The sequence below is a fragment of the Limulus polyphemus genome, unplaced genomic scaffold, assembly GCF_000517525.1.
Source record: "Limulus polyphemus unplaced genomic scaffold, Limulus_polyphemus-2.1.2 Scaffold109, whole genome shotgun sequence".
In the NCBI taxonomy this organism is placed as follows: domain Eukaryota; kingdom Metazoa; phylum Arthropoda; class Merostomata; order Xiphosura; family Limulidae; genus Limulus; species Limulus polyphemus.
Genome location: NW_013665719.1, coordinates 1,004,833 through 1,019,799, shown reverse-complemented (window position 1 = coordinate 1,019,799; position 14,967 = coordinate 1,004,833). Strand labels below are relative to the sequence as shown.

Here is a 14,967-nt window from a genome sequence, read left to right as displayed (position 1 = left end):
CTTCGTTGGGTCAGCAGTAAGTTTCCGCCTTATAATGTCAAAATACGGGACTCCATTCCCCATGGTGGACAGAGAGTAGATAACCCATTGTGTATATTTACGCTAAAAAAAACAACGTCAAATCTAATCATTTCAAAGACTGCAGTTCCCTCTGGTGATCATCTTGTGTACTACAAGATCAATAAGGCGCTTGAACTTTTCTGGATGCGTTGGCTTTGACAGTGACTCGAACAAGATCGGCACCACAGAATAGTCGCCTGTTACTCGGGTAAGGCGATTGAGAAGTTAAAGCTCTTCAATCAGTAGTTCGAAATGTAATTTGTGAACTTTGAAACATTATTCTGAGAACTAATAGTGAAACACGACTAATTAATCCTTGAAAACATTTCGTTCTAAATGAGCATGACGTTTAGATTAGAAGTAGCTGGTAAAAGCTTTGGACTGAAAGATTCAACTGGGCTTCATTAAGAACAAGTCAGAACTATGAGCGTCGAAAGCTTCTGGTATTTCCTCGGTTGGATATGGATTATGAGATACGTTAATGGTACGTAACTTTTCATATCTGCAAATTCCTTTGACCACACTTGAAATTTATAGTTGATTTTGAAACGATATGATTTTAGAACTGGGAAGTTTGTTTACAGTTTAAACTCCGAAAGCTCGCGAAGCACTGAGACACAATTAGCCTAATATTTATTGAAAATCCTTACATCTACAGTCTAAGTGATTTTTGTTACATTCATTAGGCTTATGGAAAGGTTAATGTCATAGAGGAACTCATTTCATTAGACCTATGGAAAGGTTAATGTCATAGAGGAACTCATTTCATTAGACCCATGGAAAGGTTAATGTCATAGAGGAACTCCTTACTTTTATATAGCTAGAACAGTTCTCGTTCCACTTCACATTCTGTTGTGACATTCAAACAATATATATTTGCATAATTCTTATTTTGAGATACAAAGATACTGTTTGTTTCTCGATACCTAAACACTCCTCAAATAGTTCCTTCAGAGAATTCAAAATAATGCTCTGAAATATTAGTTTTTAGAAAGTGTACTATTTCGTTACGAAACTCTGAGATCAATTGCCAGTATTCTTGAAATATACGTGAATATTTTATAAGTTTTAATTGTTAACTGTAAAAGAGGCGTTTTTTTGTGTTCTGTAAGATGTAAGGGAATGTTATAAAGACGTGTTAAACCGCTTTTAACTCCAGATGGTTGTGATATCACACCTTAGTTATCTTCAAATTTTGTTGTTTTCTGAGTCTCTGAATACTTTTGGAAAATATGACCTTTATAATACAAAATAGCATTTATCGAATAGGCCCTTCTTTGATTAAATAAACTTATTATTACCGTCTTGAATATGAAATAATTTACTTTAAGATACTAATTATTGTTAAAATAACATTTTATAAGACATTAATTAAACTTTCAAAACTACCTTTTACAATCGGAGATATTCAAACTGACAATCGGTGTGTCTTACTCTATTTTACAACAGGCTTTTCCCATAAACTCGGTATTGTTTTGTGGCATCTTACTTCGAATATCTAGGGTTTGTACTCATATTTTATTTATGGTTTAGACTTCATATCTCGATTGCAGTGTTTTACAATTCATAACTATCAGTCGCGCACTTTATATATATAAGGCGACCGAGTTAGTGCAAGTAAGTAAGTGAAAGTAACAGTGAAAAAGTTAAATTAGACTGCGTGACTGTGAGTTTAGCCAATAAGAGCGTATAGAAGCGAGTTCTAAAGTGAAAGTATCACAGGTTGTATTGTAATAACAGAGACAGAGAATAATAACTTGTTCTGTCAAAGGGTGCTCTAAAGTAAATGAACCAACCTATGTAAACTTTGGCAAAAACGATACAATTATTTAAAATTCTGGATACAACTGTGATAACCAACAGTGTAACGAATGTTTTGTACACACGTCTGACTTATTTTGAAACAAGTGGATTGTGTGTTGCCGTTTATTGTTGAAATTTATAGCCAATAAGTCACAGACACCTACCATCTAGAATCCGGCCCTATAAAACCTGACAACAGTCTTGGCCAAAATGTTTGAATATTTTGTAACAAATAAAAGCATTATTATTAAGATGGAATACAGATATACTTAGCATTGTCAAACTGAGAAATGCATGCTATAATATTAAACATCTACATATGTAATTTGTATGATGAGACAGGTTCTATGGACTTCATGAACGACTTAATAGAACAGCAAACAATTTTATCAGACATCTTTAAAAAAAGATGTGTAATTCAGCATTTAACCTATCACAAAAAAACCCCTTACTGAAACATATATAATTACAAAATATAACATCAAATTATTATAAATAGTGTCTGGTAACCTTATATCAGTTCATATTAGACATTCAGTATTTGGTTGGTCCTGCTCTTATCCAATAACCTTCGCAAGGCGACGTGGCATGTCATCAATAAGTGTATTGATGTTATTCACCGTGATTTCATCCCGAACTGTCACAAGAAGGCATTGCAACTCAACTACAGTAGCAGATTTAGAGTAATGGCTAGCAATTTTCTGACTCAGTTCGGCCCAACAGTTCTCAATGAGATTACAATCTGGAGACTTTGCTGGCCATGGCAATCTTGTAATGTCCTTCTGGTCGAGATAATCCTGTACAATACACGCACTGTGGGCAGTGACATTGTCATCCTGGAATACAAAGTTATAGGCAAACCTTGCCCTAGCATATGGCAGAAATATCGTCTCCATGTGACACCTGTAGGATGCGTCATTGACGTTTCCCTGGAGGACATGGAGAGCAGTTTTTCCAACATGTTGAACAGCTGTCCAAACTTTTACTGCAACACCTCCTGTGTTTTCTCTGTGAGAAAGACAGTTGTCCCTCATTTGTTATCAAGGCAAACGACGAACACGAATCTTACCACCTGCATTAACAAGCCGGAAACAGGACTCATCTGAAAAGATGACACGTCACCAGTGTCCTTACCGTAAGTTGGCATGTTGTCTTCCCCAAGTAACACGGTGGCAACGGTGAATTCTGGTTAATATCGCTTTACAGTTAGCTTTTTTTTTTGCAAAATAACCTTGTTTGGTCAGTCTCATTTTCACTGTTCTTCTGGATACCTTGGAATGAATGTGTTCATGTCATTCCTGTCGTATGTCGTTGCAAGACTTCTTTTGACCCTGACATAATAACATGATCAAAACACGGTTATCTTGGGCAGTAGTTTTGGCATCTACCAGTAGACTTTCCTGTAGTCCGATGACGTTTCAGGATTTTGGATAAAGAATACTGGGGTACTATACTGTACTGGCAATGTCCGTTTGCTTCCTACCCTTCCTGGACAGTCGAATAATATGAAGCTCTACATATTCTGACACGTTACGAGGCATGATTCTACACCAAATGCAGAGAAATTGTTTGAACAAAGCGTTGATCTGTTTTGAAAAAAGATTATGTCAAAAGCACAAAACAGATGTGTACGTGTGTTGTGACAATGAAATGTTAAAAACAACTTATACAGACCAGGATAACAACTGGTATACGTTTGTCCGATCATGCGCAACCTTCTCTGTTACTACTCAGGCATTTTCTCAATAATTACTCCATGCGTGTAGACAATAATATCAATATAGAACAGTATGCAAAAGTTCTGACCAAGCTTGTAAGCTATGTAGTTCTTTCAGTCATCAGACAAAATCAAGTTTATTGGAAGGTGTACAATTTATTGAATCAATAAACTAATTCATATATATTAGAACGTGCGCAGTGTTTACAATCCGCACATATACGGTGTACAGTCCTGACAATAAGCAAATAAAATCAGTTTCATTGTACAGTCCTTTAAAGCATCAGACGGGAACAAATTTATTGGAAGGTGCATGATCCTAACAATCACCAGACAAAATAAAATTTTATTGAAAGGTATAGAGCCCTTTGAATTACGAGACAAAATAAAGTTTATTATACGGTGAGCAGTCCTTTCGAACACCAGGTAAAATAAGTTTGTTGGACAGTGAAGATTCCTTTCGATTCCTAGACAAAATCAAGTTTATTGTATGGTAAACAGTCCTTTTGAACACCAGATAAAATCTAGTTTATTAGACAGTGTACATTCCTTTCGATCCCCAAACAAAATAAACTTTAATAAACGGTGTACATTTTTAATGCTCTGAGAATTTATTAACAAGATGTACACATCTGTGACAGTTTGTTTTGTGGTCCACTCTCGGTTTTATATAATACAAGATGCAATATACTTACGTTGTAAAATATATAAACGTGTTACGTAAAATATATTGTGTAATAAGTAACATAGCATACACATTTTGTAACGTACTTGATTTATAAGACACATGTATTATACATGTGTATGAGCAACGTATGTTATAACACACGTATTGCCTATGTTAAGGAGCAGTTTGTGCTACATGTTTTCTTCCTTATCCAATAACTTGATAAATGCAAATTGGGATAAAACAAAAAATTGTGTTCTTATATTTGAGACTTTAATACTTGTGAATTTCTAAACCGTACTTAATTCTTGATTTGGTCAGAAGAACTGATTGTCAAACGAAACAGTAGTTTTCTAGTCAAATAGAAAAAGAGAAATGAAGAGTGTGTGTGTTTTTCTTATAGCAAAGCCACATTGGCTATCCGCTATGTCCACCGAGGGGAATCGAACGCCTGATTTTAGCATTGTAAATCCGGAGACTTACCGCTGTCCCAGCGGGGGACAAGAAATGAAGAACCAAAAGTATTCTAGTCTTCTGTTTATATAGTCTGCCCATTATGTATAATATGTGCATGCTAATTACTCTTCTTCAAAAGTAAAATTGGCAAAATGTTGCCTTATTCTGAATACCATATACCTATAGAACAGGTCTGGAAAATTTCATACAAGTTTTTCCTGCTCTTGACTGTAGGCCTGAACATTTTGATATTTTTAGTGCCTCCAATCTTTTTTAATCGATAAAAATAAAAATCGGGCAAGCATTCTGCTATTAAACGGCTTTCAAAACAAGCTGTATTTCGTTATTAGTCGCCGTTAAGTGAAGCAACTCCAAAGAATAAACACGTCAAGTGCACTAACGAACTTAGAATTGAGCTCTTGCAACGCAAACGCCTAGCGACTACTGCAAACGAATCCTTACCTTAGCACTCGAAAACTTTACGATATGTACCAATCATAGCTGAAATCAAAGCAAGAAATTAAGCCAAAGTTCTGCTTTACCTCAAACAGTAGATGATATCTCATACGCCTAGCAAAATAAAGCAGCTTGGTCTTACTCACAATGAATCACTTTACTCATGTGTGGTGACAATCGGTCCAGCGATTCGCCAGTTATAAGCGGATACACAAATAGACTTTTGTCAAGTAACGATTATAAAGAGTTTTTACGAAGTTAAATGTATATATATGATAACATTATACTGCACGTTTTCGCGGTCTAAAAGTTTGCGGTTATTTGATATACTAGACTTTTAACTCTTGTTGGTTTATAAATCATTTCGTAAACATGCTCCTGTTTGCATCATCCAAAGTGGCTTTGTTTTCCTTTATTATTACTTAACCACTGGTGTTTCATATACCTAGAACACATTGATCAAAGGTCATAAAATATGCATACGGTTTAGTTTTCACCTGATGAATCAAAGGTGTAAACTGGTACCACACAAGGTGCATCATGTCTTTCGTGTATATAAAATAATAACTTCTATTCAGAACCAGACACCTATTTAGACCAAATATCAATGCGGTTATGAGCACACCTAATTAAATGTACTGACTTTATATTCTTACTTAAGAAGATTAGAACGCATTGCTTCGTCATTTGGGTACTCTATCGGTTAATGATATTTTCGGCTACGCAGTTAGAAGAGCTTTATCAGAAGCAAAGAAACACAACATCACATTATATGCATACTGAATATTTCACTAAGCGTGACATTTTATATTTCTTGCAACGAGTAAGACAGTTCAAGAAAGCTTCGACTCGAGTGCCCTTATTTTATATGACTAGGAAAGTAGTGCTACATGTGGCTCAGTTAAGCAGCTTAAATTTAACATGGTGGAAAGGCTCTAACGTACTCAGGATGTTTGCTTTCTTCTAAAACAATGCATGCTTTTATTCATAGATCATTGTAAACTTAACTTTTGTGTTTTTATTTATTTACTGGCCCGAATACTGCAGTAATTTAGGTTTAGTCGTCATCGTTTTACAGTTAGTGTATGTGTAGTTGAGAATTTCCTTTACTGCATTTTTTTTTACATCTTTCTCTGTCAGATACTCGGTGTTTCTAATAAACACTAATTAGATACACACATTATAGATATATGTCTTACATTTACAGATTGTGTGGTCCTAATAACGGTGCTCTACCATTAAATAACATTATCTGTTCTTAATATGTGTTTACAATAAACATTCACTGCTCTTACAGCCCGGCATGGCCAGGTGGTTAGGGCGCTCGACTCGCAATCTGAGGGTCGCGGGTTCGAATCCCCGTCCCACCAAACATTCTCGCCCTTTCAGCCGTGAGGGCGTTATAATGTGACGGTCAATTCCACTGTACGTTGGTAAGAGAGTAGCCCAAGAGCTGGCGGTGGGTGGTGATAACTAGCTGCCTTCCTTCTAGTCTTACTCTGCTAAATTAGGGACGGCTAGCGCAGATAGCCCTCGTGCAGCTTTACGCGAAATTCAAAACAAGCAAACATTGCTCTTAATATAAATGTTTTACAATAAACATTCACTGCTCTTAATATAAGTGTTTTACAATAAACATTCACTGCTCTTAATATAAGTGTTTTATTATCAAACGCTCTATCCTTATATTAGGTGTTTTATAATAAACACTCGATATCACTATCATAGGTATTTTACCGTTAAGCATTTAATGTGTGTGTTTTATTTCTAAACTCTTAATGTAGACAATCATTCGGTTTTCTAAGATAGATGTTTTACCAAGTAATTTAAACATGCAATATTCGTAATATTTTTGTTTTATCGATTATAACTTTCCTTTTAATACTAATAAAGAAAAAAAAATAACTTTTCATAAAAGGAAGTATATGCAGGGATGGCTAATATCAATCCTTCAAAAATAATGCAAACAAGATAGTAGGGATATAATCTGCATCATCCCTACATAATTGCACAGGTACACAGTGTAGTAGAATGTTAACAGACAAAAACAGAATAAGTTAAACTAAATTGTGATTGAATAGTTATATATATATATTGCTATATGTTAATTCTTGCCTGAGCTATTATGTAGGGGTGATGCAATTGCCATCCCTACTATATTGTTTGCATTGTTTTTGATGGATTGATATTAGCCATCTCTACAATTACTTCCTTTTTCGAAAAGTTTTTTCTTTACTTGTTTGCTTGTTGTTGTTGTTTTATAATGAAGTGTTTCAATAGACATAGGAAGGTTTTATTTATAACCAAGCTCGAAATACAATGAGGTACTAACTGTAGTAATTATTGTTTATATATTATTGGCTGGTAAAACTCACAAAAACTACTTCAATAAGGTTTATTATACTATTTTTATTTAACTTTGAGTAGTTTCACCGTGAACAACGTTTTATTTATATATATATAAAACTTCAGTTTGTGTTTAACATTTATAACATCGCATATAATCATGTTTAAAAATACAATAAGATATTTATAATAAAACTGCTAGTTGGAATTATCTGCATATTGCACTGACTTGAAAAATTGTCCGAAATGTTCATGAATATATTGTCATTCACACAGAGGCTTTTACTCAACGATGATAAATGAAGAAAAAAATGTCTTAAAACGAGGAAATTACCACAAAGGGTGCGAGTGACAGTTCGGTTCTGATACCACTGGGCAGAGCATCGATATTCTATTTTTTTTTAGCCATACAAGTCTTATTTCTATAGCATTATCGGTTCTAAAATAATGCGTATTTTGGAAATAAAAAACATAAACAAAGTGCAACCTCAACAATATTAAATTTCATGAACGTTTATTAAGATAAATCGAGATAGTAATGCACATACTATAAGATAATATTTCTACTCGCCTTATTATCGGTTAGGTGATAGGACAACCTAAACTATCTGTTATTGTTAAAATTGTATAAAATGTTCGTGTTTTAGCAAACAATTTTTCTTACCATTGTTTGTAAAGCAAGATACGTGACGAATTATGTTCTATAAAATATTCATTTCTTGAAGAAAATAAACAATATAACGCCTGAAGCCAGCAAAGTCTGGCATAGTCTGGTGGTTAGGGCGCTCGAATCTCATCACGGAACATATTTGCCATGTTAGCCATGGAAGCGTTATATTGTGACGGTCAATTCCAGTATTGGATTAGAGTAGCTCAAGAGTTAACGTTAAGTTAGAATTAAGTTGGAAGCATTGTATTTCTATGAAATAAATCTGATGGGTAGAAGCATTTTGTTTGCTTGTAATCAGATGTGGAAAAGCATTGTGTTTGTTTGTAATCTGATGTTACTGTAAGTTTTGGCTTATTCTCTCAGTTCATTTTTAAATTATTGTGTACTTATCAGTTGTATTTGTTAGATTTTCAGTTGATACGTATATACATATATCCATTTTATCCGTCACTCAAATAGTCCAGAATATATATATATGTCCACTTTATCCGTTACTCAAACTGTCCAGAATATATATATATATACTTTATAAGTCACTAGAACTGTCCAGAATATATATATCCACTTTATCCGTTACTCAAACTGTCCAGAATATATATATCCACTTTATCCGTTACTCAAACTGTCCAGAATATATATATCCACTTTATCCGTTACTCAAACTGTCCAGAATATATATATCCACTTTATCCGTTACTCAAACTGTCCAGAATATATATATCCACTTTATCCGTTACTCCAAACTGTCCAGAATATATATATCCACTTTATCCGTTACTCAAACTGTCCAATATATATATATATCCACTTTATCCGTCACTCAAACTGTCCAGAATATATATATATATGTATATTCACCTTATCTGTCTCTCTAACTGTCCAGTATAAAGTAATGACAGAAGATCGAAATAACTAATAGTTACAAAAAGACAAAAGAGTAAGGTGGAAACTTATAAAGTTATCATAACATTCGGTTCCTAAGTTAACAAGAAAATTCGTACTTTACGTCTACGATAACAAGGAATAAAATAATCGATAACAGTTCTCGTCTCTTAGAAAAATATGAGAAAAGAGTTCTGACTGATTTAAAGTTCCTAGCGACTGGTCAGAAAAACGAACATTTAGCTAGAAATACAGATTAAGTTTGTATATGAGTACTTAGGTGAAAGAGAAAAGGATAAAATATTGAACGTTTTCTCGCCATGATATCGAATATCGATGATAAAAGATTGCCGTCTTATAAAAAAAAACACATCCTTTTTATGATGCTATAATCAATATGGACTCTTAATACTTGAAACATTATTTGAATCAGAAAACAATGACTCATGAAATCTTTCATTTTCATGTGATGTAATGAATAGATTTTACTTCGATAAAAAAATTTCTAGAATTACTTATTGATATCCATACTATATTAGTAAAACCTTTTAACTCCAAACGGGCAGGGCTAGTCTTATTTCTTATCCTAATTAAGTCTGTATCAGTTTATCGTAGATTAGTAAAGGGATCAATACAATTAACATTACATGCCAGACGGACCAAAATAATTGACAGTGTCGGTTGAATCAATACTATTGGCACTAAACGTAATTCGATACAGTGGGTAACGCATGTCAGCCATTTTAATGCAATTAACTCTATTTGCCAGAGAATTTAATGTTATTGACAGTACGTATCAGATTATTTAATACTATTAACACTACATGTCACGTGATTGAATACCCTTATCATTGGATGTCATATAATTTAATATATTTGACACTGCATGTCAGACATTTTAGTACAATTCACATCACAATTCATATGATTTAATGCAATTTACACCACATATCAGATAATTTAATACAATTAACACCACATGCCAGATTATGTAATGTAATTGACACTGTATCTCATATAATATAATTGACACTTCACTCATATTTGATAGGTGAAAGTAATGTCGTGATGTTGTCTAGTGTTATGAACTCGTGTGGGTGGTGAGGAAGCTACGTTATGAACTCGTGTATGGTGAAGAGTGTAGTGTTTATAGTGTTATGAACTCATGTGGTTGGTGAGGAGGCTACTTTATGAACTCGCGTATGGTGAGGAGCATAGTGTTATGAACTCATGTGGTTGGTAAGGAGGCTACATTATGAACTCGTGCATGGCGAGGAGTATAGTGTTATGAACTCAGTTGGTGGTGAATGGCTAGAATTATGATTAATCATGAAGAAGACTAACGTACGTTTTGAGGTCATCACTGTTGAGCGACAGATACATTAGTGATTGCTAAATAAATAGGTTTTTCAGTATTAACAAATGTAAAACATATTCTATCATTTGCTACACTTCTTATCTAAAATCTAATCTAATCTAATCTAATCTTCAGGGTTGCACAGACCTGAGGACTTCGATAACACACAAATATTTAGGAAAGTGCTGTTGCTAATATAAAGTTTCCTACCGTTTACTCTGTTGAATTTTTTCTAACTTTAACGATAACTTCTACATTGGGACTCGCGATCAAAAATATGCCAAATTAAAATTTTTACGTTAGTAAGTTATACACAAAGCCAGCTATATTTACTTTAAGCCTTTTTCCGAGAGATTCAGCCATAAGCATTACAGAATGAACATTACAGAAATACCCATAGCCTCAGTTTTAGTATAATGAAATCCCAGATAGCCGAAAGAAGCTTTAAAATCTTCTCTTGTGATTTTTAACAGTTTCTCTGTGTAAAGAAAAATCCCTAAAATCGCAGTACAGAGCTCAGCTTACACCGACTTGGTCAGCTATAACTGTCTCGAACCGAAAGAAGAAGAAGAAACAGTAAATGTATTTTATTGTTTGGGGTTACATAATTTTAGGTTTAAACTGTGTTGTTAGCCAATTTGGACTTTTCAGGTGTCGTAAAACGTGCGTATGATGAAAATAGTACATTACACTACATTTCTTAATCTTTTTATTTCTTAGCAGTCGGTTTTTCAATACTTCTCATCGTTTATTTTTAGAATTAAATGTATATATATAAATAATTCTTTAATTTTCAATAGCTCTTGGATCTTTACAACAAAAATATTAATAATAATGAATCTTAAGAAGAGGTATTAGGTTATAAGTGTACCAAGCAGATAATATTTGAGCTTTGATAAAAGTACACAATATGTTACAAAACAATAACAACAAACTATGGTAATAACATTATGTATAGTATAGGAAGATAGTATTAAAATAGCTAATCTTCCAAAATTCGTTTGCCAACCTTTTAGGAGAACGTCTGACTTGTGTTTCTTTAGAAGGCAACTTGCTATATGTTTTAATGTTTGATGTAAAATAGTATCGTTTTTTTTTCTCTCTTTTATACGACCGTATACTCCCAACCAGGCCCGGCATGGCCAGGTGGTTACGGCGTTCGACTCGCAATCTGAGGGTCGCGGGTTCGAATCCCCGTCACACCAAACATGCTCGCCCTTTAAGCCGTGGGAGCGTTATAATGTGACGGTCAGTCCCACTATTCGTTGGCGGTGGGTGGTGATGACTAGCTGCCTTCCCTCTAGTCTTACACTACTAAATTAGGGACGGCTAGCTCAGATAGCCCTCGTGTAGCTTTGCGCGAAATTCAAAACAAACAAACTCCCAACCAACATATATTGACATTAAATCAAAATTACTAATCATTTCTCAAATAACCATAAAATAATATCTGAACATCTTTATAGGTAACAAACGTACTATATTGTCAATTTATATAAGTGGATGATATCCCCAAGTAAAATCAGTCAAGTACAGAGCTAAGCAGCTTCCTTCTTGACACAATGACTACTTTGTATAATCAAAACTGGAATTAAAAATAAACTTATTACTACTTCAGAATAGCTCACTACTCAATATACTACAAGCGAACTATGAAATAAATTACTGTAACTGAGGGGAATCAGCACGTATTGACATAAGTCTTAGAGTTGAAGCACTTTGTGGATTTTATACTATAGTGCATGTTATTGTGAGCTGTGTATGTCATCATGGCTAAAAGCTGTCTTGTTGGTCTAGGACTAATGTGTCTGTAAACATGTTAGTACAAATGGCCATACGAAAAATACATTATTAATGATATGCTGCACATGTGTTAGACTATGTTTCACATGAGCTTAACTGACAAATGCAGCACAGTTTCACCAGGTTTATTATGACAAGCCTATGACTGACTTTGTTTAGTACATATATAGGTATATATATATATATATTCTGTGCACTTTTGGAATGGGTTCTAGTTTCCAAGCAGAAGGATTTTGTTCCAATTTACATACAGTGTGTTTATGTAAACTTTTGTTAGTTAGAGTTCACTTCTTGCAATAACTTGCAAGAGAGTTTATGAACTTTCAAAGCAGTGTGGACATTTATGTTTTCAAATGGAGAATTATTCGTTGCACAGCTTTCGATTGGTTGTTACTGAATGGAACTATTCTTACATGACATGTTGAAAATCCGTCCTAACTCTTGCGGGTTTTTTAGGACTGTATGACCCAAAGACTCACTGAGAAACACTGCTACCACAACTTGTGTTTATAACATATGTTAAAATATTTGGGTGGCCATCTTCTACAGAAAAACAAATCAGACCTTTTTTTAAAAGGTTATTAAAGAAAGCCCCCCCCCCCCAGTGGCACAGCAGTATGTCTGCGGACTTACAACGCTAGAATCCGGGTTTCGATATCCGTGGTGGGCAGAGAACAGATAGCCTACTGTGTAGCTTTGTGCTCAATTACAAAACAAACAAACAAACCTTAAAGAAAGTCTGAAAATCCATTTTACTCCTCCTAGACTAACATGGTTCAACTATAAAAACGTCTCAACTTTATAGAATTTTAGTCATTAGTATGCAAACACAAAACATTTAAACATTTTGCTTTACGTGGAAAGTACAGAAAAAAAGGTAAGTCTCGGAAAGACAGAAATAACTTGCTTTGTTAGAAAAGGAAACCTCCTTCCACATAGACAGAAACAAAATATCTAACCAAAACTTATTTACTCAAAAATCAAACATTTGCTGTAAGAAATATTCAATTATCTTGTCATTGTTTTCTTTAGAAAATCCATCGGAACCCATAATATCCCCCGAGCTTTGACTGTAAATAGCTTCAACTGAAACACAGACTTGCTCGATAGATATCTTTAAAAAATAACAAAGATTTGTTAGTTTGTTTTCAGAGAGTTATTGAATTGATACTTCGGAAGTATTATTTAACTGATTCTTAGGACGTATTCCTTAATTGATTATTAGAAAATGTCACTTAATGTATTCTTTAAGAATCATTGAAACTCCCTGTTGAACTGTATAAACGGCTACCTATAATTAAACACAAAAACAATAGCTGTTAACTAATAGTTCAAACATAGATTAAAAGTACAAAAATATCAACGTAAACTAATTTTGGTAGTGACAATTTCAACCCTCAAAATAGCAGATGTACATAAACGTTGAATGGAAGAGCCAACGCCCTAAATAACAGCTGTAATATCATTGTTGATGTGAAAAATTGAACCCTAACAATAACAACACTAAACTAATTGCTGAAGTGAAGATTTCAACTTCAAGAATAACAACAGTAAATTAGTTGTTTGAAGTGAATATTTCAACCACAAGAATAACAACTATAAACTAATTGTTGAGATGAAGGTCTTAACCACAAGAATAACAACTGTAATTATTGAAGTGGAGATTTCAATCACAAGAATAGCAAAAGTAAACTAACTATTGAAGTGAAGATTTCAACCACAAGGACAACGACAGTGAATTAATTGCTGAAGTGAATATTTCAACTACCAGAATAACAACTGTAAACTACTAACTGTTGAAATAAAGATCTCAACCACAAGAATAACAACTGTAAACTAGTAATTTGAAGTGAACATTTCAACGCTAAAACTAGCAGCTGTAAACAGATTATGAAGTGACGACTTCAGCTTACGAAATATTCATAGAAGCTACAATGATAAAGTCTCTACATGGAAAAAATTCTACTAGATGTTATGAAGCACTGAATCTAATATATATATATATATATATATATTTGATTGAAAAGAAATCGTCAAATAGATGTCTGACTTTATGTGTATTTTTAACAACGTTTAATACACTGTATTAATGTACTGATGTATAGAATGTGAAGTACCTGTTACCTTTACCAAAAATAATAAAAACTGTCTTGTGTGGTGAAACTATTATTATTGAAATGTCTTTACCATAGGTCGAAGTAGTTCGACTTTTTGAAGTTAATGGTTATAAGTAGTGTTTTTCACAATAAATTCATATGCACCCTTCCTAACAACGAAGAATTAATTCTCTTCCATGTTTCTAGAGCTTGTAGTCTTGGGCTCCACCCTAAAAGCAGGTCGATATTTTTCCAATGCATGAATCTTCATTTTGCGTATTAATTTGTCATAGGTTTCAAATAAATGTATAAGTTTTTAATAAAGATCAATTTATTATAGTTTCGTGTTATTACACGTAAATAATGATGCTATAATAAAATTTATGATACTATTGACTTCCAGTGACAAGTAAACTGTTTATTTGTTGTTTATTGGAGTTGACTAGTATATGTTCGTCGTTATGTTTAGAAATATATTCTTACATAATATTATTTTTATGTTTCTAATTAATTATCATTATTGTTACACCTCTCTGTGGTTGTCACTTCCTTTTTATTATATTATTATTTCTATATTCCTAATTAATTATCATTATTGTTTCACTTCTCTGTGGTTGTCACTTCCTTTTTATTATATTATTATTTTTATGTTTC

At 33.5% G+C, this 14,967-nt stretch overlaps 1 protein-coding gene across 1 annotated transcript in view; it reads left to right on the top strand.

Annotated features, from left to right (window-relative positions):
• Positions 1-284: 284 nt before the first annotated feature.
• Positions 285-14,967, top strand: part of LOC106471054 (hemicentin-1-like) — a 180,579-nt gene continuing 165,896 nt past the window's right edge. The window contains exon 1 of the mRNA XM_022400539.1: positions 285-544. Coding sequence (XP_022256247.1) covers positions 484-544 — 61 coding nt within the window. The 5' untranslated portion in view covers positions 285-483. The remainder of the gene's footprint in view (positions 545-14,967) is intronic.